The sequence below is a fragment of the Mustelus asterias genome, chromosome 13, assembly GCF_964213995.1.
Source record: "Mustelus asterias chromosome 13, sMusAst1.hap1.1, whole genome shotgun sequence".
Lineage (NCBI taxonomy): Eukaryota > Metazoa > Chordata > Chondrichthyes > Carcharhiniformes > Triakidae > Mustelus > Mustelus asterias.
Window position 1 is genome coordinate 53,702,044 of NC_135813.1, and position 25,627 is coordinate 53,727,670.

The 25,627-nt window shown below is 45.2% G+C and overlaps 1 protein-coding gene across 1 annotated transcript; it reads right to left on the reverse strand.

Moving 5' to 3' along the window:
- Positions 1–2,881: 2,881 nt before the first annotated feature.
- Positions 2,882–25,524, reverse strand: gucd1 (guanylyl cyclase domain containing 1). The gene is made up of 6 exons (XM_078226775.1): positions 25,311–25,524; positions 24,780–24,864; positions 20,167–20,332; positions 17,080–17,171; positions 15,397–15,638; positions 2,882–4,674 (listed from the first exon to the last, which is right to left on the reverse strand). Exons 1-6 carry the CDS (start codon positions 25,339–25,341, stop codon positions 4,583–4,585), a joined length of 708 nt encoding a protein of 235 aa, XP_078082901.1. The 5' UTR covers positions 25,342–25,524; the 3' UTR covers positions 2,882–4,582.
- Between the last annotated feature and the right edge of the window lie 103 nt (positions 25,525–25,627).

Sequence of the window (25,627 nt, forward strand, 5' to 3'; positions counted from 1 at the left end):
GATATTTAGCCTTTGTCAGGTCAATGTGGATCATTGGCTTTCTGTGCCAACTATTTCACTACCAAGGAAGGGGCAAAATTTGATTGGAGGGATTCCAACATGGAGTTTTGAGGAAGATTGGCACAGATTAGGGAGGCAATTCAAGAAGTTTGGAAAAGAAAGGGAGGCTGGAGATGGGGCAGTAGTTTACAGAGGGATAAAGGCTTTTTTTGAGGAGTAATGACAGAAATTTTGATGGAGAACAGAAGAGAAAGAACAGTTGACACTATCAACCAATCTGGGGACTGGGAAGGGAAGTTGAGTAATAATCAACTTCATTACCATTGCTGAATCCCCAGCATTGACAGCCTAGGGGTTACCATTGAACTGGACTAGCCACTTAAAAACTGTTGCTACAAGAGGAGGTCAGAGGCTAGGAATACTGTGGTGAGTAACTCACCTCCTGACTCCCCACACACAAGTCAGGAGCGTGATGGAATTCTCCCCACTTGCCTCGATGAGTGCAGCTCCAACAATACTCAAGAAGCTCAACACCATTCAGGACAAAGCAGCCTGCACCATTGGCACCACATCCACCACCTCCAACCTTAACTGCCTCCACCACTGACACACAAGGGCAGCTCCACCACCTGCAAGATCCTCTCCAAAACACACACCATCCTGACACTTCTTAACAGCACTGTAGGACTACCCAGAGCATCTCCCCTGCAAGGTCCTGTTTTCTCAACCTTCAAATGGCCAACATTCCAGAGAACAAAGAAAACACTTCAAAGACACTTTGATTCTCTCCTTGAAGCGTGAGAGCATTGACATTAATAACTGAGAGGAGTTCACTACCAGTCCTCAAAATGGCGACAACGTATCCATCGAGCTGTATCACGCTTTGAATCACAAAGTCTTTGTGATGAGGCAGAGCAGCAGCAGAGAAGGAACAACTCCCAATCTCCAGAACCACATGGGACATCACGTTGCACATGCCCAAAGATCCCCGTCCTCAAATTAAAGGATGGGGTATTATGTCATTGCTGTCACTGAGACAGGGTTGAGAGGGGGCAGGATTGGCAGCTCAATATTCCAGGATATGGGATCTTCAGGTGAGATGGAAGGAGGTAAAAGAGAAGGGATGTTGCAATTTTGAACAGGGAATCAAGGAGGGACGACATCTTAGAAAGCTTTTCTAATGATGCCATATGGATAGAACTTAAAAACCAAAAAGGAGCAATCACATTGCTGGGAGTGTTCGAGAGGGCCCCTAACATTCTGAGGGAAATAGAGCAGATATGTAGGCAAATTTCAGAGAAGTGTAAAAGTAACAGTGTAGTGATAGTGGGGGATTTCAATTTCTCCGACATTAACTAGGTTAGTCACAGTGTGAAAGGTTTAGAGAGCGGAATTCTTAAAATGCATCCAGGAGAATTTTTTAAGCCAGTATATAATAGATCCTACAAGAGAGGGTGCGGTAACAAAGCTGGGCAAGTGGGATGGGCAGGTATTTTTAAAGATCCCAGCCACTTTGATAAGCCAGGGAGAAGGTAAATATGTACAGTAAGTGGGTGAGGGCTTAGGGGCAGAGGTTATGGTGGATGATGGAAGCAGGAAGCATGTGGAGGTGATTTTTTTGTCTATAACCGAAAGCTAGGAATGGGCTCAGCTGGATGACAGTGAAGTGTTGGAGGATGGTGCTGCTTTTAACTATTATAGAGGCTGCAGAAAGGTGTGCAGAATGAGGGGGGAATTACCATAGTCAATGTCACATAGAATGTTATTCTTACCTTTGATTCGAGTGGTTTCAGGACTGTGGCTATTCCCTACCACCCACAGTCCTTCAAATTCATGGGCATACTCCCATTTTCCACCAATCCTTGCACCCACCAGCAAGGGGAGACAGAATCAGAAGTTAATAGTGTTTCACATCTGAACCTGGGTAACAAATGGAGTGGAGTGTGACTTGGTACAGCCTGCTGTACTGTGCGCGTTAGAGCTTTGCAATTCAGGGTTTGTCACCCAGAAACAGCAAAGATTATAACACTTAGTAAATTGCAGGGAGGTCCATTCTAGTCGTATTTAGCAGGGAGCTGTGACCAACGAGGTAGAAATTACTACAAACAATTCACTTGTACCAATAACTAAGTCTAGCATCAAGTTCACCTTGTCATTCCTTTTAAAACCACGAGCAAGCCAGTTGATGATGAATGTTCCAGGTCTAGTTAGCAGCGGAGAATTCCTATTCTACTTAAAAAGCAACTTAGTCACGAAATGAAAGAGAAAATTCTCAGCAGGTCTGACAGCATTTATGGAGAGAGAACAGAACCAACGGTTCAGCTCAATGACATTTCATCTGAACTGGATCTGATCTTTTCTCACAGATGCTGCCAGACTTACTGAATAGTTCCAGCATTTTCTATTTGTATTTCAGATTTTCAATATCTGCAGTATTTTGTCACTGTTTTAGCCGATTGTTATCACAGAGTGGCAAGTTTTTAAAGTGTACATTGCTGTTAATCCAGACCACGGTGCAGCTATTTTCTTGTTAAAAGGAAATTTAAACTGCCTATTTTTCCCCAGATGTTGTGCACATCCCATTTATATGCAGTGCCCATTACCACAGAACACAAACCTTTAGCCAGGAACTAGAGAACAATTGGTACTTATAGAACCCCTCAAACATAGAATAATGTTCACTGGCACCTCACAGAACCAAACGTGACACCCACGTAGGAATATTGGAGCAAACCAAGTATCGGATTACATGGAGCGTCCTAAAGGAGGTTAAGGTTTCGTTCTAAAGGGTGGAAATTCGATGTGTTTACGCTCAAGCCCTCCCCCACCAGTGTAATGAAATATTCATCAGAGAAGATGGCTGAGAAATCAGACCTGGAATACTTATCAAATCACCTTTTATTTGGACCCTATGATATTCAAAGAAAACTTATTGTAAACGCAATGAAAACATTGATGAGTACAACATGAACAGGAAGGAGAAATGAGCGCGCTGCAACAATGCCCCAGGGTTTGGCCCTTACCTTGCACAGAATCAGACACCAGTGTCAGTGCTGGGCACAGACTTCCTGATAGACTCGAGGGAGATGGCAGCAGCTCATAGAGTGACTGCCTTTAGCCATTCCAAGATTAGACAAGGTTTGACCAATTACAGCTGGGGTTTCTGGGGGAGGGGAGTTACAGCTGGAGTCTCGGGGTGGGGAGGGGAGGTTACAGCCAGGGTTTGGGGCTGTGATCCTGACCTTTGAGATGCAATAAGCTTTCATTTTATGATCTTGATTTCCTAAGCAGATTGGTTGGGATATTGTCCTCTCTATAAAGTTTTTTCAAAATTTCCTGTTAAGCAATCATTTTCCTTTTTAAAAAAATAAGCTTCCAGACACACAGTTTGCTGTTTAGCAGTTGATGCGTAGATTCCTATTTGAAAGGCAGATGGATGGAGATCCCAATGTTGTCTCCAGTGGAAACAATCAGGAAAACTCTTCTCTCAGCCACTGAGCAGAGGGCGAGACTGAGCTGCACACTACTCCACAGTTAGACTGGAGTTTGACTTGGAATTCATAGAAACCCTACAGTGCAGAAGGAGGCCATTCGGCCCATCGAGTCTGCACCGACCACAATCCCACCCAGGCCCTACCCCCACATATTTTACCCACTAATTCCTCTAACCTACGCATCCCAGGACTCTAAGGGGCAATTTTTTTAACCTGGCCAATCAACCTAACCCGCACATCTTTGGACTGTGGGAGGAAACCGGAGCACCCGGAGGAAACCCACGCAGACACGAGGAGAATGTGCAAACTCCACACAGACAGTGACCTGAGCCGGGAATCGAACCGGGGACCCTGGAGCTGTGAAGCAGCAGTGCTAACCACTGTGCTACCGTGCCGCCCCAATTATTAAACACCAGCACAGAGCAAGCTCAGGAACTCAGATCCAGAGCTTTCTAGGTGGCCAGCTCTCATGTCACGCTGCCCATGATCAGACAGATTTGTACAGGTTCTGGGGTCTGGTGACCCAAGTGCAAGAGACTGATCCTGAGGTTATCCGGGTACTAGCCAGAAGACTATATCCTGTACTGTACTCAATATTTGTGCCCACTAGTCCCTCACCTTTGTGTCCCTAAAAAAAAAACATAGCAGCAGCATCCTTGGTGGGTAGAGCCAAAGCATTTACAAGAATTAAAGCTCTTCTTAGTCCTATAGAAAAATCTAAAGTATGGAAACAATCAGCTTTGACTCTGGTGTTTTTAAAGCAGAGGTTTGCAATTAGCAAGCTGAGCAGGCTATGGAGAGCTAATGTGATCGCTGACACCTGGGCCCATCTTCCTGGGCTGGAGCGAGTCACTTTTCTCCAGATCATGATTCTCCAGAACATTCCGAGTAGGAGGAAAGGGGTCATACAACAGTTCATGTCCAATCTGTGACCTTCATTCAGGGGTGGGGGTAGGCATTTAGCCTTGGTGCCGAGCAGGGACTGAGATCAGAAACGCACTGTGCGAAGTGAGGAATGCATCGCCAAGCCACCATCTTGTATCCTTAGGTAGTTGTGTTTGAACTGGAGTCGGAATCATACTCTGTAATCAGCTGTCTTTGTAAACAAACAGGATGTCTTCATCCGTCCCGTAACTCATGCGAGCTTCGTTGAAGTTACTCACAGTCGTGCAGCAGACTCCTGCAGAGTAGAAACAAGGCAAGTATCAGCCAAGCACGACTCAAAAACCGCCCTCATTGTTTTTATTTCTGAGGGACTCTGGCCCCTGACTGGGAACGTGACCCCATTCACCTGGTCAGAATTCACCCGAGTGTGGACTAGCTATTCCAGTACTGGAGGCGTCACGGCCAAGACAAATCCCACCCTCAGCTAATGTGACACACACACATTGCCCCCTCCCTTAGTTCAGGATGCTGAGGCCTATTGCAATCTAAGCCAAATAAGCAGCCCCCAAAAAGGTTCAAAACTCTTGCAGGGAGAGGGTAAGGGAATGCAGGGTGACTTAGGAATTGACTTACAGGCCAATAGGAAGCACACGAGCAAGTTACAGAACTCAAGAGAGGGAAACAACTGAACACGGAATACTTTTGTCCAGTACCACAACAGTTAGACTGATTGAGAAAGTAAATCTGAGAAAAGCAAAGTGATGGGAATTTAAATAATTTCACTCAAAATCTTTATAGAAAAGAACAGCCTTATTGTTTAGTTCCTGTAAAATATCCAGTTTTTCCACATGCCTCTCAGGTAGGTGTAAAGGATTTGATGGGATTGATTCTCCCAGTGTCCAGATGGATATTTATCCCTGAGCCAATATCCATGAGATCCAGCTACCTCAGCACTATTCCATTAAACACGTTCCAGGCAGAAACAGCTTTGTTACAGAGAAAAGCTCAAACCTGTCACATTTCAAAAGTTCTTCATTCTTTGGGACTTCCTGTGGTTCTGAAAGATCCTCTATAAACACAACCTCTTCTCACCTTTCTGACCTGGTCAGTGAGAGAGAGACTGAGTGCCCAGAGTCAGATAGAATATTGCAAATAAGAACTGGACCCAGCCATAAACCAACTGAGCCCAATCCACCTTCAAAAAGACCATAACTGATCATCTACATCAACTCCAACTTTCCTGCTCTCTCCCAATATCCCTCAATTCCCTTAAGATTTCACAAGCCTATTAAGCATCACCTTGAACATACTCATGAACTGGGCATCCACTGTTCTCCACGGTGGAAAATTCCAAAATTCAGGGCTTCTGAGTGAAGAAATTTCTCATCTCGATGTTAAATGGGTGACCCCTTATCCTCAGACTATGACCCCTAGTTCTAGACTCTCCAACCTGTGGAAAACAACCCCGTGAGCTGTGCCCCTCGCCCTCTGCCCTGCCCCATCAGCGGCACCAACCCCCCCCACCACAAACACCATCCTGGGTGCCCATCCCTGTCTCATTTACTCAATTTTAATGTTTCATTGAGATCATAGAACATAGAACATTACAGCGCAGAACAGGCCCTTCGGCCCACGATGTTGCACCGACCAGTTAAAAAAAAAACTGTGACCCTCCAACCTAAACCAATTTCTTTTCGTCCATGAACCTATCTACGGATCTCTTAAACGCCCCCAAACTAGGCGCATTTACTACTGATGCTGGCAGGGCATTCCAATCCCTCACCACCCTCTGGGTAAAGAACCTACCCCTGACATCGGTTCTATAACTACCCCCCCTCAATTTAAAGCCATGCCCCCTCGTGCTGGATTTCTCCATCAGAGGAAAAAGGCTATCACTATCCACCCTATCTAAACCTCTAATCATCTTATATGTTTCAATAAGATCCCCTCTTAGCCGCCGCCTTTCCAGCGAAAACAATCCCAAATCCCTCAGCCTCTCCTCATAGGATCTCCCCTCCATACCAGGCAACATCCTGGTAAACCTCCTCTGCACCCTCTCCAAAGCCTCCACATCCTTCCTGTAATGTGGGGACCAGAACTGCACACAGTACTCCAAGAGCGGCCGCACCAGAGTTGTGTACAGTTGCAACATAACGCTACGACTCCTAAATTCAATCCCCCTACCAATAAACGCCAAGACACCATATGCCTTCTTAACAACCTTATCTACTTGATTCCCAACTTTCAGGGATCTATGCACACATACACCTAGATCCCTCTGCTCCTCCACACTATTCAAAGTCCTCCCGTTAGCCCTATACTCAACACATCTGTTATTCCTACCAAAGTGAATTACCTCACACTTCTCCGTATTAAACTCCATCCGCCACCTCTCGGCCCAACTTTGCAACCTGTCTAAGTCTTCCTGCAAACTACGACACCCTTCCTCACTGTCTACCACACCACCGACTTTGGTGTCATCAGCAAATTTGCTAATCCACCCAACTATACCCTCATCCAGATCATTAATAAATATTACAAACAGCAGTGGCCCCAAAACAGATCCCTGAGGTACACCACTTGTAACCGCACTCCATGATGAATATTTACTATCAACCACCACCCTCTGTTTCCTATCCGCTAGCCAATTCCTGATCCAATTTCCTAGATCACCCCCAATCCCATACATCTGCATTTTCTGCAGAAGCCTACCATGGTGAACCTTATCAAACGCCTTACTAAAATCCATATATACCACGTCCACTGCCTTGCCCCCATCCACCTCCTTGGTCACTTTCTCAAAAAACTCAATAAGGTTAGTAAGGCACGACCTACCTGCCACAAAACCATGCTGACTATCACCTATCAATTCATTACTCTCCAAATAACTATAAATCCTATCCCTTATAATTTTTTCCAACATCTTGCCGACAACAGAAGTGAGACTCACCGGTCTATAATTCCCGGGGAAGTCTCTGTTCCCCTTCTTAAACAATGGGACAACATTCGCTAACCTCCAATCTTCTGGTACTATACCAGAGGCCAACGACGACCTGAAGATCAGAGCCAGAGGCTCTGCAATCACTTCTCTTGCCTCCCAGAGAATCCTTGGATAAATCCCATCCGGACCAGGGGATTTATCTATTTTCAGACCCTCCAGAATATCCTGCACATCCTCCTTATCAACTGTAATACTGTCTATTCTACTCCCCTGCAACCCAGTGTCCTCCTCAGCTATATTCATGTCCCCTTGCGTGAACACCGAAGAGAAATATTGGTTCAATGCTTCACCAATCTCCTCCGGTTCCACACATAACTTCCCTCTGCCATCTATAACTGGCCCTAAACTTGCCCTAACCAACCTTCTGTTCTTGACATACCTATAGAACGCCTTAGGATTCTCTTTAACCCTATCCGCCAAAGTCTTCTCATGTCCCCTTTTAGCCCTTCTAAGCTCGCTCTTCAACTCCCTCTTAGCCAATCTAAAGCTTTCTAGTGCACTACCCGAGTGCTCACGTCTCATCCGAACATAAGCCTCCTTTTTCTTTTTAACCAACAAAGAAACTTTTTTGGTGCACCACGGTTCCCTAGCCCTACCAATTCCTCCTTGCCTGACAGGGACATACCTATCACAGACTCGCAGTAGCTGCTCCTTGAAAAAACTCCACATGTCGGACGTTCCCAGTCCCTGTAATCTCCTAGTCCAACCTATGTTTCCTAATTCTCTCCTAATAGCCTCATAATTACCCCTCCCCCAGCTAAAACCACTGGCCCGAGGTTCATGCCTATCCCTTTCCATCACTAAGGTGAACGTAACCGAATTGTGGTCACTATCACCAAAATGCACACCAACTTCCAAGTCTAGCACCTGGTCTGGCTCATTTCCCAGCACCAGATCCAATATAGCCTCACCTCTAGTTGGCCTGTCTACATACTGAGTCAAAAAACCTTCCTGCACGCTTTGAACAAAAACTGACCCCTCTAACGAGCTAGAGCTATAACAATTCCAGTCAATATTAGTCAAGTTAAAATCCCCCATAACAATTGCCCTATTACTTTCACTCCTAAGCAGGATTGACTCCGCAATCCTTTCCTCAACCTCTCTAGAACTTTTAGGAGGTCTATAAAAGACTCCCAACAGGGTGACCTCTCCTCTCCTATTTCTAATCTCCGCCCATACTACCTCAACAGATAAGTCCTCATCAAACCTCCTCTCTGACACTGTGATACAATCTCTGACCAATAATGCTACCCCTCCCCCTCTTCTACCTCCTTCCCTACTTCGACTAAAACATTTGAACCCCGGGACCTGCAGCATCCATTCCTGCCCCTGCTCTATCCATGTCTCTGAAATAGCCACAACATCGAAGTCCCAGGTACTGATCCACGCTGCAAGTTCACCCACTTTATTGCGAATACTCCTGGCATTGAAGTATACACATTTCAAACCCTGCTCCACCCCACCTCTGCAATGCCGTGCATTGCAGTCCCCATCCATGCATCCCTCACTTTCAGCCCCACTACTCAGGATCCCTCCCCCCCCCCGAATCAGTTTAAACCTCCCTGCATGGCCTTAGCAAATTTACCCCCCAGGATATTGGTCCCCTTCTGATTAAGGTGTAGACCATCCTTCTCATAGAGGTCACACCTTCCCCAGTACGAGCCCCAATTGCTTAAGTACCTGAACCCCTCCCTCCTGCACCATCCCCTCAGCCATGAATTCAAACCTTCCCTCTCCCTATTCCTCTCTAAACTATCCCGTGGTACAGGCAAGAGTCCAGAGATAACCACTCTGTCAGTCTTGGCCTTTAGTTTCCACCCCAACTCCATAAATCCCTGCCTAATATCCCCTTCCCCTATCCTCCCTATGTCGTGTGTCCCCACATGTACAATAACTTGTGGTTTATCTCCCTCCCCCCTAAGAGTCCTGAATACCCTGTCAGACACATCCCGGACCCCAGCCCCTGGTAGGCAACACACCAACCCTGAGTCCCTACCTTTAGTTCCGACCCTCCTATCTGTCCCCTTAATTGTGGAGTCCCCAATCACAAGGCCCAGTCTTTTACAGCCCCTAACCACCTGAGCTTTCTCACTCGGCTCACCCCCAGAGATCTGCTCTCTATGCTCAGTTGATTCCTCCTCAACTGTAGCCTCCAGCACCGAAAACCTATTATGGAGGGGAACCGCCCCAGGGGATTGTCTTCCCGATTGCTTCTTACCCCTCCTCCTGGCATTGACCCAAGCCTCATTTCTAGGAGTTACTATTTCTCTATAACTCCTATCAACTTCCACCTCCGCCTCCTGAATTATGCGGAGTTCCTCTAACTCCCCCTCCATCTCCTTTACACGCTCCTCCAGAAGCTGCAATCTAATGCACTTCTGACAACTAAAATCTCCTGAAACACTACTGGATTTCCTCACCACATACATCACTTTTCATCCTTCTAAACTCCAGAGTCTATTGGCCCATTCAACACTATCTCACCACATAATACAAACCCCTCTTCCCAGAAATTAATCGAGGGAACATTCATTGAACCCCCTCTGAAAGCAGATATATCCTTCCTTAGATAGACTCCAAAGTGGAGTACACAGTACTCCAGGTGTGGCATGAACATAGCCCTGGTGCCTGCAGTCAAGGCCAATATACCATTGAATTCCCTGATTGCTTACCGTGCCTATGTGCTAACTTTTGCTATTGTGTACGACACCCAAACTTCTCAGCACCAACATTTAACATTTTCTCACCATTTTACTAAAATCTGTTCTTCTATTTTTCCTGCTAAAGCATTTCTCCACCTTACATTCCATCTGCTCATTCACATAACCTATCTATATTTATTTGTATCCTCTTTGCAGCTGACTTTCCCACCTAGTTTGATCTTTGGCTACATTACACTCAGTCTTCACCTGAAGCATCAATACAGATTGTAAATGGTGAACGATGGATCTTGGCACAACCCACTGGTGCCTCCGTCCCAAACGGGTGACCCCCTTACCCCAGTAACCTGAAAATGATCCGCTATCCCTACTCATTTTCTGTCTGCCAGCCAATCCTCAATTCAGCCCTCACCTCATGAACCATTTTGAACGGCACCTTACGGAATGGCTTTTGAAAATCGAACTACACTGTGTCCCTTATCTACCCTGTTAACTAGATTCTAAAGAAAACACAATTGTCAAACGCAATTTCCCTTTCATAATATTCTAAGTGCATTGTAATCACTTTTATAACAATAGTATTTTCTAGGTCAGAAGTTAGGGTCTCTTTCTCCTTTCTTGAATGGTAAAGTTACATTTGAACCTTCCAATCCGCACAGATCTGTTTAGAATCTAGGATATTATGGAAGATCACAGCCAATACATCCACTATTTCTACAACTCTATCTCTGCTCGGTTGGGTGGTCACGTTGGCCTTTAGTCCCAGTATTGTCCACCGGGGACCATAGGCATCTCTTCCCCAGAGACAAGTGGTTAGCGGCTTGAGGGGCAGCATTCCGCATGAAGAATGGCTGACCAGGAATCTACAAAGTACCATATATACCAATCGGAAAAAGATCCATTTATTCCAACTCTTTGCTTCCTATCTGCTAGCCAGCTTTCTATCCATCGCAAGACACTACCTGCAATTCCATGCACTTTAACTTTACATCGTAAATGTTGATTGTATCACTGCTTTCCAAATGCTGAGCTATGAAATCCTTGATAATGGACTCTAGCAACTTCCCTAGTATTGACATTAGGCTCATTGGTCTATAGTTCTGTTTTCTCTCTACCCCTCTTTCTGAATAGCGGGCTTACATTAACTACCCTCCAATCTGTAAGAACTGTCCAGAGTCCAAACAATTTTGGAAAATGACTACTTCTAGGGTCAACCTAGGGAAGGTGGTAAAAGAGGGGGAGGTGTGGCATTGTTAGTCAAGGACAGTATTACGGTGGCAGAAAGGACGTTTGATGAGGACTCGTCTACTGAGGTAGTTTGGGCTGAGGTTAGAAACAGTAAAGGAGAGGTCACCCTGTTGGGAGTTTTCTATAGGTCTCCGAAAAGTTCCAGAGATGTAGAGGAAAGGATTGCAAAGATGATTCTGGATAGGAGCGAAAGTAACAGGGTAGTTGTTATGGGGGACTTTAACTTTACAAATATTGACTGGAAACGATACAGTTCGAGTACTTTAGAGGGGTCAGTTTTTGTCCAATGTGTGCAGGAGGGTTTCCTGACACAGTATGTAGATAGGCCAACAAGAGGCGAGGCCACATTGGATTTGGTACTGGGTAATGAACCAGGTCACGTGTTAGATTTGGAGGTAGGTGAGCACTTTGGTGATAGTGACCACAATCCGATTACGTTTACTTTAGCGATGGAAAGGGATAGGTATATACTGCAGGGCAAGTGTTATAGCTGGGGGAAAGGAAATTATGATGCGATTAGGCGAGATTTAGGATGCATAGGATGGGGAAGAAATATATAGGGGATGGGCACAATCGAAATGTGGAGCTTGTTCAAGGAACAGCTACTGCGTGTCCTTGATAAGTATGTACCTGTCAGGCAGGGAGGAAGTGGTCGAGCGAGGGAACCGTGGTTTACTAAAGAAGTTGAATCTCTTGTGAAGAGGAAGAAGGAGACTTATGTAAAGATGAGACATGAAGGCTCAGTTAGGGCGCTTGAGAGTTACAAATTAGCCAGGAAGGACCTGAAGAGAGAGCTAAGAAGAGCCAGGAGGGGACATGAGAAGTCTTTGGCAGGTAGGATCAAGGAAAACCCTAAAGCTTTCCATAGGTATGTCAGGAATAAAAGAATGTCTAGGGTAAGATTAGGGCCAGTCAAGGACAGTAGTGGGAAGTTGTGCGTGGAGTCCCAAGAGATAGGAGAGGTGCTAAATGAATATTTTTTGTCGGTATTCACACTGGAGAGGGACAGTGTTGTCGAGGGGAGTACTGAGATGCAGGCTGTTGGACTGGATGGGATTGAGGTTCATAAGGAGGAGGTGTTAGCAATTCTGGAAAGTGTGAAAATAGATAAGTCCCCTGGGCCGGATGGGATTTATCCTAGGATTCTCTGGGAAGCTAGGGAGGAGATTGCAGAGCCTTTGGCTTTGATCTTTATGTTGTCATTGTCTACAGGAATAGTGCCAGAAGACTGGAGGATAGCAAACGTTCAAGAAGGGGAGTAGAGACAACCCTGGTAATTATAGACCAGTGAGCCTTACTTCTGTTCTGGGTAAACTTTTGGAAAGGATTATAAAAGATAGGATTTAAAATCATCTAGAAAGGAACAATTTGATTAGGGATAGTCAATACGGTTTTGTGAAAGGTAGGTCGTGCCTCACAAACCTTATTGAGTTCTTTGAGGTGACCAAAGAGGTGGATGAGGGTAAAGCAGTTGATGTGGTGTATATGGATTTCAGTAAAGCGTTTGATAAGGTTCCCCACGGTAGGCTATTGCAGAAAATACGGAGGCATGGGATTGAGGGTGATTTTGCAGTTTGGATCAGAAATTGGCTAGCTGTAAGAAGACAGAGGGTGGTGGTTGATGGGAAATGTTCATCCTGGAGTTCAGTTACTAGTGGTATACCACAAGGATCTGTTTTGGGGCCACTGCTGTTTGTCATTTTTATAAATGACCTGGATGAGGGCAAGCTGGGTTAGTAAATTTGCGGATGACACTAAAGTCGGTGGAGTTGTGGACAGTGCGGAAGGATGTTGCAGGTTACAGAGGGACATAGATAAGCTGCATAGCTGGGCTGAGAGGTGGCAAATGGAGTTCAATGTAGAAAAGTGTGAGGTGATTCACTTTGGAAGGAGTAACAAGAATATAGAGTACTGGGCTAATGGTAAGATACTTGGTAGTGTGGATGAGCAGAGAGATTCGGTGTCCATGTGCATAGATCCCTGAAAGTTGGCACCCAGGTTGATAGGGTTGTTAAGAAGGCGTACAGTGTGTTAGCTTTTATTGGTAGAGGGATTGGGTTTTGGAGCCATGATGTCATGCTGCAACTGTACAAAACTCTGGTGCGGCCGCACTCGGAGTACTGTGTACAGTTCTGGTCGCCACATTATAGGAAGGATGTGGAAGCATTGGAAAGGGTGCAGAGGAGATTTACCAGGATGTTGCCTGGTATGGTGGGAAGGTCTTATAAGGAAAGGCTGAGTGACTTGAGGCTGTTTTCGTTAGAGAGAAGAAGGTTAAGAGGTGACTTAATAGAGGCATACTAGATGATCAGAGGATTAGATAGGGTGGACAGTGTAAGCCTTTTTCCTCGGATGGTGATGGCTAGCACGAGGGGACATAGCTTTAAATTGAGGGGTGATAGATATAGGACAGATGTCAGAGGTAGGTTCTTTACTCAGAGAGTCGTAAGGGCGTGGAATGCCCTACCTGCAACAGTACTGGACTCATCAACATTAAGGGCATTTAAAGGGTCATTGGATAAACATATGGATGATATTGGAATAGTGTAGGTTAGATGGGCTTTAGATTGGTTTCACAGGTCGGCGCAACATCGAGGGCCGAAGGGCCTGTACTGCGCTGTAATGTTCTATGTTCTAACCTGGGATGAAGATTATCAGGAGCTGGAGATTTATCCACCTTCGATCCCATTAATTTCTCCAAAACTATTTCTCTACTAATACTGATTTCCTTCAGCTCCTCACTAAAACTTGTTTCCCTCAGAACTTCTGGTACATTATTCATGTCTTCCTTTGAAGACAGAAGCAAAGTACAAATTTAATTCCCCGTTATGAATTCTCCCATTTCTGACTGTAAGGGGCCTACTTTCATTTTGTCATCTTTCTCTTTACATACCTCTAGAAACTTTTACAGTCAGTTTCTATGTTCCCCGCTAGCTTACTTTGAAGACAGAGCTCCTTTGAAGCTCCTTTGAAGACAGAAGCAAAGTACAAATTTAATTCCCCGTTATGAATTCTCCCATTTCTGACTGTAAGGGGCCTACTTTCATTTTGTCATCTTTCTCTTTACATACCTCTAGAAACTTTTACAGTCAGTTTCTATGTTCCCCACTAGCTTACTTTCATACTCTTATTTTCCCTTCTTAATCAATCCCTTGGCTCACCTTTGCTGAATTTCAAACTGTTCCCAATCCTCAGGGTCTATTGCTTTTTCTTGCCAATTTGTATGCTTTTTTGAATTGAACACCATCTCTAACTGGAACTCCTGGCTGAGAGGTGGGGCACCTCCTATTGAGCCACAAAACCTCTAATTTCTCCAGTACGAATATTATTTTAAGCTCCTCACTCTCATTAGACCCTTGATTCCCCATTTTTGAATTGTTACAGTCTTTGCTACTGAAAGACAAGACACTAAACATTTGTTTAATATATTTCCCCATTGCCATGATAAGTTTCTCCTGTGTCTGCTGCCAAGAAGCCAACATTTATTTTAGCTACTCTCCTTGTTACATACGTGAAGTTCTTGCATTCTATTTTTATACTTTCTTGCTGTCTTACTCTCAATCTGTTTTCACCCCTTTAGCAAACTTTTGGTCATCCTTTATTGGTTTCTAAAACTCTCCCAATCCTCAGGCTTCCTCCTCTGCTTGGCAAAATTAGAAATCCCTTCTTTTAATCTAATACTATCCTTCACTTTGATATTTAGTCATAGATGGATTCCTATTCCTATGGAGTTTTTATTTCTCATTGGAATGCAAGGCTCACCAACGCTTACCTACATTTTAACTTAATTTCCCATCTGCCTCAGCCAACTCTCCCCCAATACTTTATGTTGACTTTCTTTACTCTAGTTTAATGATGTCACTCAGTAACTCGATGTGGAATTCTATATTATGGTCAATATTCTGTAGAGGATTCTTTCCCATGAGATTAATTAACTCTGCCTCATTACACAAAAATCGATAATCGTTTCTTTTCTGGCTGGTTCCAGTGGAGACTGGAGGGAAGAGGGAATTTTGTTGGAAATCCACAAGTCTGGTCCCGATGAACGATTCAGGGAGCTTCCTCCTCCCTCCCTCCCTCCCTCAGTGGATCACTGAACTCCACTTACTGTCAGCATACGCTGGGTTATTGTAGAAGATGCAGCCCGAGTTCCTGTTGTAGCCGCACACCACAATAAAATGTCCCTGATAGTCAGGCTTCCTGCAGAAACATTTCTGTCCAATGGGCAGGAGGCAACAGAACTTGACTGGAGCTGAGCAGAGGTCACAGACAAGCAGAACCGCATTCACCAGGACAATCACCACGTGATCCTTGGCCAGATGTTGCTGAATCTCCTGGATGGTGACAGACCTGTTCAAGGGACAAAGAGAGATCACCTCAGCCTCCAAGAAATGATTCAACACACCGACCCAATCCCACAGCCACCAACAAATGGACTCCCAATCCCCAGTGCCTCACTTCACCCTGATCATCAGGACCTGCTACATGGCTTGACAATTCTGAAGGCCCCATCATTCAAGTCATTGTTAACTGTACTGGGGGCACAAATGCTGAGACAGTTACAGCACTTGCAGTTGCCACTTGCTTTGGAACCTTCTCGATGCCGCAGGGCTATCCCGCTCCAGGATTTGATTTGATTTATTATTGTCACAAGTATCAACATACAGTGAAAAGTATTGCTTGTGCGCTATACAGACAAAGCATACCATTCATAGAGAAGGAAACGAGAGAGTGCAGAATGTAGTGTTACAGTCATAGCTAGGGTGTAGAGAAAGATCAATTTAATGCAAGGTAAGTCCATTCAAAAGTCTGATGGCAGCAGGGAAGAAGCTGTTCTTGAGTCGGTTGGTGCATGACCTCAGACTTTTGTATGTTTTTCCCAACAGAACAAGGTGGAAGAGGGAATGTCCGGGATGTGTGGGGTCCTTAATTAGGCTGGCTGCTTTGCCGAGGCAGCGGGAAGTGTAGACAGAGTCAATGGATGTGAGGTAGCCACGTTTCTATCTCTGGCTCACAAAAAGGAAGAAATGGAAATGGGCAATCTCAATTGGAGTCGGAACAGTCAAAATTAGAACACATTTATTTTCACTTTAGGATTTTCATTTTGAAGACTGAGATGTTGCAGAGAGGAGATTAGAGGATGTATAAATCAGCAACAGGATGTAGATATAATGGACAACAAGTATCTTATCAGAAGTGCATGCTGTGCACAAAACCTTTCATATATTACTAGGAATCTCTTGTGACACTGGCTCATGGCACCTTGACCCTTGCCCCCACCGGCCCTCACCCCGACCCAGCCCCCACCCCCCACTGCGTCCCGACCCTCGCCCCACCCACCCCCCCGCCCAGATGTATACTCGAAGTCCTAATGTTCTCCCATTTATTTGTGTTCATTCATTTTCCAGCCTTGTTAGCATACATACAGGTAAAGGAAATAAGGAATGATCAGTGATCTGATATTTGAATGAATTGGAGTTTAGTTGTGATGGGTAAAGCTTTCCTTTTAGCCCAAAAGCTCCCTTAACTTCATCGACCAAACTCCCCATTTCCCACACCATCCACCCTCGGGACCCTTCACCAGTTTGTGCGGTTCGTAAATAACAAGGGCCTAGACTCCACCTCACACACAGAAACAGAAAATGCTGGAAAATCTCAGCAGGTCTGACAGCCTCTGTGGAGAGAGAATAGATCCAACGTTGAGTCTGGATGACCATTTGTCAGAGCTCTGAGTCACCCTCACTGATGATGGAGTCAGATTGAAGTTGCACGCAGCACTCCAGCTTCTCACCTCTTTTCTACCTGAACGCCATTTGCTTCTGCGCGAGCAAACAGCTGGTTCACCCGGTCTTCCTCCGTCTCAAAATGCTTCCGATAGAACGACTGAGGAAAAGAAACGAGAGAGCTGGTCACTTTTCTCAGAGAAATCATATTCCAAACAGCTCTCATGAGATAACTGGACCTGAGGTGGCACAGGCACATTAACAAAACATCATCCATCCTTCCCACCCAGAAATATACACACATCAACATTCTGAATAGAAATTTCTAACATAACAGGATTGTACAGGTAAACACTGGTTCATTGACAAACCTATGGTACAATCAAATCACTCAAAATTCCCTTTGCGACAAACAGCCCACCATTTCTCAGGTGAAATTACTAACGTCAAAGCAAGATTTCAAACAAAATCAAATAACGTTTAAATAGAATCCATTCAGCTTTATGTTTCTTTAATGCCACAATTCACAGCAATGTGCAAAATTTGTAAAGTTCCATCCAGACAATTGATGTAACAACAGGAATCACTCACTCAGCAGCCAATGGCAATTCTTACTTCTTCAACAAAGAAATTCAATTCTCTGGATTTATTCCAACAAGTGCTGACATTGATCGGCACGGTGGCACAGTGGTTAGCACTGCCGCCTCACAGCACCAGGGACCCAGGTTCGATTCCCAGCTTGGATCACTGTCTGTGTGGAGTTTGCACGTTCTTCCCATGTCTGCGTGGGTTTCCTCCGGGTGCTCCGGTTTCCTCTCAGTCTGAAAGACGTGCTGGTTAGGTGCATTGTCCATGCTAAATTCTCCCTCAGTGTACCCAAACAGGCACCAGAGTGTGGCAACTAGGGGGTTTTCACAGTAACTTCATTGCAGTGTTAATGTAAGCCTACTTGTGACGATAATAAATTTTATTTATTTAAACATTGAAGTTGAGGCTAGTGTCAGCCCAGACTGTGTGAAACAGCAGAGCAGGCTCGAGGGATCTGCCCCCATTTCTTATCTGCCATGATGAACTGTTGATGGTTAGAAAATCCTCCGGCACAGGGCATTCAGCGCCACTCATGATCATTGTTTTTTCAGGTTAGAAAACAGGTTGTTATTGAAAAATAAATCCTTTTTAAATTGCCTATTACGCTTGAAAATTCAGGTAAACTACCCTAAAATTTGGAAGATTTTTTTTTGAAATTATAATCTTTGAAACTGCGCTAACAAATATTCATGAGCTAATTATGAGTGCCACGCAGAGGGAGTGCCGCACTGTCAGAGGTGCTGGCATTCAGGTAAGATTTTATACCTCTTTGCTAGACATACAGGATCTCATGGCCGTATTTGTGGAAGAACAGGATATTTCTAATCCTTCAACAAACATCACTGAAATAGGCTATGTGATCATTTATTTCATTATTGCTGTTGGGAGTTTGCTGTGGCCATCTTAGCTGCCGCATTACCCGTGACCACACCTCCAAAATACTTCATTAGCTGTGAAGCACAAACAACATCCGGAGGTTTCAAAAGGTACAATATAAATGTAAATTCTTTCAGCCGTTACGCAATTACAGACAAGATAAAGAGGTCAATGAATGTGTAAAGAATTGCAATCATTATCACCTGGATTCCTGATCATGACTGATCAGACCTTTGGATTCTCCCCACACAGACAGACCGACAATAATAGGAACAATAGAATTCATAGGCTTTTAAGGGTTTTCATACATCTCATGGATGTGATTAGAATAGAATCCCCACAGTGCAGGAGTGGCCATTCGGCCTATCAAGTCTGCACCAACAACAATCCCACCCAGACCCTATCCTGTAGCCCCACATATTTACCCTGCTAATCTGCCTGACACTAAGGGGCAATTTAGCATGGCCAATCCACCTAACCTGCACATCTTTGGACTGTGGGAGGAAACCGGAGCACCCGGAGGAAACACACGTAGACACGGAAAGAACTCCACACTGAGTTACCCAAGGCCTGAATTAATCCGGGTCCCTGGCGCTGTGAGGCAGCAATGCTAACCACTGTGCTGCCTGTACACAGTAAAAGCCACCTCACTAATAACTCTAATCAAACAAACACGTCCAACCTTACATCCAAGAGAAAGGCATAAACCCTCCCCAAATAAAATGGAGGATCATGGGAAGGACAAGAGGGCAGAAGGGCCTGGATTGGAAACTCTGAAATCAAAACAACAGTCATCCAGGAAAGTCTAAGTGAATCTGTACAATAGACCGTGTTTGAAATGAAGAGTTTGACAAGGATTAGCAAATAGTGACAAACACTACACCAGTGTTGCTGTTCTCTGTTAACCTCCATTGCAGGATCAGTGACAGGCTGAATTTTATAAAGCGGGGGGAGGAGGAGGAGGATGTGGAGATGGGGCTGTGAGTGAGGGAGACAAGGCCTCAGTGCAATACTGCTGCGGCTGGTAGGATTATGTTCAGTCTCACAAATTAAGAAGCCCCCCCCCCGACCCTGCAATCAATAATCTCAGACTAACTGCAACAACGCTGAAGATATTAACACTGAAAGAAACAGGGTATATGGAGCAAGCAATGTGGCCTTAGGGAGGCAAGAGCAAATTCAATCAATCATCTTCCTGCCCCAATAACACAAACGTCCAACCAGAGACAGGGTCTGTTTGAATGGGGGATATTACCCTGCCATCACCAGTAAGCTCCGGATAGTTGGGTGAGATGCCAAGGTACCACAGTGCCAGTGAACCCTAACCCCTGCAAGACTCCTGTACAAGTGGAGAAGACAGTAAGAGTTTTAACAACACCAGGTTAAAGTCCAACAGGTTTATTTGGTAGCAAACACCATTAGCTTTCGGAGCTGACGAAGGAGCAGCGCTCTGAAAGCTAATGGTATTTGCTACCAAATAAACCTGTTGGACTTTAACCTGGTGTTGTTAAAACTCTTACTGTGTTCACCCCAGTCCAACGCCGGCATCTCCACATCAAGTGGAGAAGGACAGGCTTGTGTGTCAGCTTTCAAATAATAACGTACTGTCAGCAGGAAAGGGTGAAAGATATGACAGAGTGGAGGGGACCAGTGAAACATTGGATGCTGCCATGGTTGTGGTGTCAGCTCACCTGGTATCGATAGCCTTTGTCCACTCCCAGTGTCTGTGTGCAGAACCTGTGCATCACTCCAAACTGTTGCATTAGATAAGCCAGGTCTATCGTCCAGACACTTTCATTGAGCTGCAACCTCCAACAGGCTGTCTGGAAGTCCTCCTCACTCACAGGATGGAGATACCTTTACACACGAGAGAGGCCAAGAGAGCGAGAGAGAGTTACAAGTTGGAGTTACCAGTGACTGTACAATGCCTAATTAAATCTCAAATGTTACACACACTCTGGTCTTCTCTTGGCCTTTATTGCGAGAGGATTTGAGTACAGGAGTAAAGGAGTGTTATTGAAATGATATAGATGAGACTGTACTTGGTACTTGGTACAGTTTAGGTCTCCTTACCTTAAGGAAGGAAATATCTGCCATAGAGGGAGTGCAGCACTGGCTCACCACACTGATTCCTAAGATGATAGGATTGTCTGAGGATGAGAGAGTCAGAGGCCGGGGAGGTGGCAGCTCAGTGTCATCCCATCCTCATTCCCAGACACTGCTGCCTGTGGTGCCTGGATAATTAAAAGGAATGAAAATCCCAGCTGATTTCTGCTCCTCCTCAGTGTTGGGGAGTTGAGCCCTGAGTGAGGGAAGCTTGTTCAGTAGTGGGTGCAGGATTGGCACTGGGTCTTTCTGCTGTTTGGGGCTGGGTGTTGCCACACTGAGTTAGGATGGTTGTGTCTGGGTGCTGATACAGGGAGTTAGGACGGTTGTGTCTGGGTGCTGATACAGGGAGTGAGGATGGTTGTGTCTGGGTGCTGATACAGGGAGTGAGGATAGTTGTGTCTGGGTGCAGATACAGGGAGTGAGGATAGTTGTGTTTGGGTGCTGATACAGGGAGTGAGGATAGTTGTGTTTGGGTGCTGATACAGGGAGTTAGGATGGTTGTGTCTGGGTGCTGATACAGGGAGTGTGGATAGTTGTGTCTGGGTGCTGATACAGGCAGTTAGGATGGTTGTAGCTGGGTGCTGATACAGGGAGTGAGGATGGTTGTGTCTGGGTGCTGATACAGGGAGTGAGGATAGTTGTGTCTGGGTGCTGATACAGGGAGTTAGGATGGTTGTGTCTGTGCTGATACAGGGAGTGAGGATGGTTGTGTCTGGGTGCTGATACAGGGAGTGAGGATAGTTGTGTCTGGGTGCTGATACAGGGAGTGAGGATAGTTGTGTCTGGGTGCTGATACAGGGAGTTAGGATGGTTGTGTCTGGGTGCTGATACAGGGAGTTAGGATGGTTGTGGCTGGGTGCTGATACAGGGAGTTAGGATGGTTGTAGCTGGGTGCTGATACAGGGAGTTAGGATGGTTGTGGTTGGGTGCTGATACAGGGAGTTAGGATGGTTGTGGCTGGGTGCTGATACAGGGAGTTAGGATGGTTGTGGCTGGGTGCTGATACAGGGAGTTAGGATGGTTGTGGTTGGGTGCTGATACAGGGAGTTAGGATGGTTAAGGGAAGGAACATTCACCCAATTCTTCAATGTCAGGAGGGTCCACCAAGACCACACAGCACAGCCTCGAGGAGCAGGGTACCTAACTGATTATCCTTATCTCAGGTTAGTTGCTGCAGCTCTGGCCTGGGATTAACTCACTCAGCCCAGACTGGGTCCCACATCTACATGGTTCAGTCGCACTTTGCTCAAACCTTCTATAAACTGAGATACTGGTGGCGTCTGATGGTTGTTGTAATGAAATGAGTCATTACTCCACTTTGATCGCTGTTAAGAATGTTACGTTTTTGGGACTGTCCCTTTAATTTAGAGGGAAAGTGGGGGGGGGGGGGGGGGGGGCGTCAGAACAAGACCTGTTCTGACACCTGCCCAACAACTGGCCAGGGTTGTGTGTCTGTTAAAGATTGAAGAGATGTCTGGATTGTTTTACTGGAAACTGAGGCAATGGCAACAGTATCCATGTTTCTTCAAATTCCCAAGAAGGTGTTGAGAATGTCAGCTGTACTTTAAGTGTCCATTTACTTCCACAATAAGTGTGTTGGGGTCTCAAGGATGGCTTATCAGCTCTTCTACCTGAATACAAGGTCCTTGTGTTTTGCATTGCAATTTAGGTGGACGTTGAGAGGAAGCTATCCCTGGAACTCTCAGATACAGGTTGATTCCCCCTACTGAGAGGAAGTCAACCTGGAAGTCACATGGCAGACGATGGAAAACCTCTTTCAGAAATCAGTGCAATGATGATCAGCAGTGTAGCCTTGCCAGACTATATAAGCAGAGCACTGAGTCGTGTTAAAGTGAAAGGCAGCTTGGTGAATGTGAGGAGGGTGAAGAATTTGCTGTGTTTGTGGCTGACCTCAGACTGTACACAAACCCTGGTGTGGATTGAACATTGATCTATATGAGAACCCTCGCTGGTGTTTTGACCTTCCTCACCCTCCTGGAGGACTGTCGCTGTTATATACTGAGTGGAGTTTTCCCTGGGAAACGGGTTCGCTGTCCAGATTTGAAAATAAATATATTGTGCATGAAGTTAGGCCAAAAAAGAGCTGGGTTTTTATTTCCTTTCATTTTCTCTTTTGCTGAGTATATTAAGATCTTTAAATAAACATTCACTTTTTCTGTATTTGAAAAGTGTGAGCGCGATTGAACTGAGTGAATTCCACCCCACCTATCCCCAGCTCCTTGCAACATCACAGCAAATAAACACTCAGGGACTAAGCAGCATTTTGGACTGGGTTTGGGAAAACTGATGGACAGTCATAGGACAGTGTAAAGTATGTACCTCGGAAATGGGCTTTTCATTTGTGTGTAAATTAAAAGGGGCCATTTTTGTAGCTTGTAAGCTGCCTACAAACATAATTACAGTAAAAGTCTCAATGTGTAATCTTCTGGTGTTATCCTTCCAAATGAAATTTCAATTTCCTTTTTAAGTTATTGGGCTATATTGGAATCAGAACATCACTGTCCACAAGAGACTTGGAGGCTTGGATTCTGGAGATATGGTTTATCAACCATTCAATGGCCCCCAACTGAGACTGCAGTGGTTACTCCTTAGGACTGGCCAGCTGTGGTTCAAATGGAACTTGGCAATTTTAAAAGGTGGAAATCAGGTGGAAAATAGTGAGGTGATGCACTTTGGAAGGAGGAATGGAGGCATAGACTATTTTCTAAATGGGAAAATGCTTAGGAAATCAGAAACACAAAGGGACTTGGGATTCTCTTAAGGTTAATGTGCAGGTTCAGTCGGCAGTTAGGAAGGCAAATGCAATGTTAGCATTCATCTCGAGAGGGCTAGAATACACTAGGGATGCACTTCTGAGGCTGTACAAGACTCTGGTCAGACCCCATTTGGAGTATTGTGAGCAGTTTTGGGCCCTGTATTTAAGGAAGGACGTGCTGGCCTTGGAAAGGGTCCAGAGAAGGTTCACAAGAATGATCCCTGGAATGAAGAGCTTGTCATATGAGGAAGGGCTGAGGACTCTGGGTCTATACTCGTTGGAGTTTAGAAGGATGAGGGGGGGATCTTATTGAAACTTACAGGATACTGCGAGGCCTGGATAGAGTGGATGTGGAGAGGATGTTTCCACTAGTAGGAAAAACTAGAACCAGAGGGCACAACCTCAGGCTAAAGGGATGATCCTTTAAAATAGAGATGAGGAGGAATTTCTTCAGCCAGAGAGTGGTGAATCTGTGGAACTCTTTGCCGTAGAAGGCTGTGGAGGCCAAGTCAGATAGATAGGTTCTTGATTAATAAGGGGTACAGGGGTTATGGGGAAAAGGCAGGAGAATGGGGATGAGAAAAATATCAGCCATGATTGAATGGCGGAGCAGACTCAATGGGCCGAGTGGCTCAATTCTGCCATGTCTTATGGTCTTTCATTGGCAGGGCAATGATGTCAGTTACACATGGTAGGGAGCTGGTCAGGATGTAGCACTGGGGCAGATTGTAACCCAGTGGGTCATGGATTACAATACGAGGTATGCAAACGTTATTCAGCACTATTTCAATGCATAAAAAGATACAAAGCAAGCTTGGGAACACTGTTAGGAAGCATAACTTGACATAAACTGTGATCAATATCCAAAATGGACTTTGATCGATATCTAGAATGGACTTTGAAAGACAATATTTTTGGAATCATAGAAGAAACCTGGTGTCACAATGGAAAGATTAAGTCTATGATGGGCCAAACAATCTCCTTTATTTATTTATGCAGCTTCTCTGTCCCATCATTTTGGATTAGAGATCTTGCCACAAAGTGAACTTTTGGAAACAAAAAGTGCTGGAGAAACTCAGCAGGTCTGACAGCCATTGTAGAGAGAGAATAGACCTTTGGGGTCATCCAGACTTGAAACGTTGGCTCTATTCTCTCTCCACAGATACTGTCAGACCTGCTGAGATTTCCCAGCATTTTCATTTTTGTTTCAGATTCCAGCATCTGCAGTATTTTGCCTTAACACTTAGAAACTTTTCGGTTTCGGAAATGTTTTACTCCATATTTGTCAACGTTAAACTGGATTTATCCAGAGCTCCTGTACTCTCCCTCCATTAGGATATGAGAATGATTCTTTCTGCAATGTTGTACACTTTAAACAGGAATGGGGTAAGGGTTTCAATGGGTTTTTCTCTCACTTACTGCAGCACCATCCTGGAACAGGCGAGTCCACAATCCCAGTGAAAGGATTGCTGAATGACAGGAACATTTAACTGAACCAGATCATCTAGGAGAGACACAGAGAAAAACAGACTGAGTTAGCAGCCGAATAAGATTTCCCCTTTCTCCCGGGGAAATTCCTTTTTTTAAATACTTTTCCAATTCAATCAAATCAAGTCCAATTCAGAGTCTCAACAAGTTAAGACATTTCCGATCCAAGCTGACAAGACAGGGCCTACACTCCTGTCTTGGGCCTGATCTACATGAGCCAAGCTGATTGGAGTAGGTGCAGACTCACCTCCATCCAAGGCTTGATCATTTGCATCTTAGCTAAAAGGCAGAGATGCCGCTTTTTAAAATTGCTTCAAATGAAGCTTAAATGTAACCTAATGACCTCAACCAAGCGCAGCCTGTCCATACTACACTTGATCTTAGCCAAAAGGCCGAGAAATTCCTGTGTTTAAACCCGGTTCTCATCTCACTCACTATCCCAGGCTCCAGGTTCGCACTTACCCCTCAGCCTCTCCCTCTCTGTGGGTTTCATAGTGGCGATCGCTCCCAGGCCGGGGGAACCTCTCTCCCGGTTACACTCTCCCTGACAACCGAGGGCCCGACAACCGCTTTATTTTTTCACCGGGCGAAAGGGCGGCGCCGCTGGGATACAATCACCCCGGACGGCCATTGCTGGGAGATACAGTGTGGTAGAACAGCTGAAAGGCCAATGACTGGGGAAGCAGATAAGGGTGGGACTGACTGCGGTGCACCAAACTGAGCTTCCGCTTCAGGCTATCCGGGGACAGTGCGGTGCTCTCTGGGATTGTGGAAGTTCA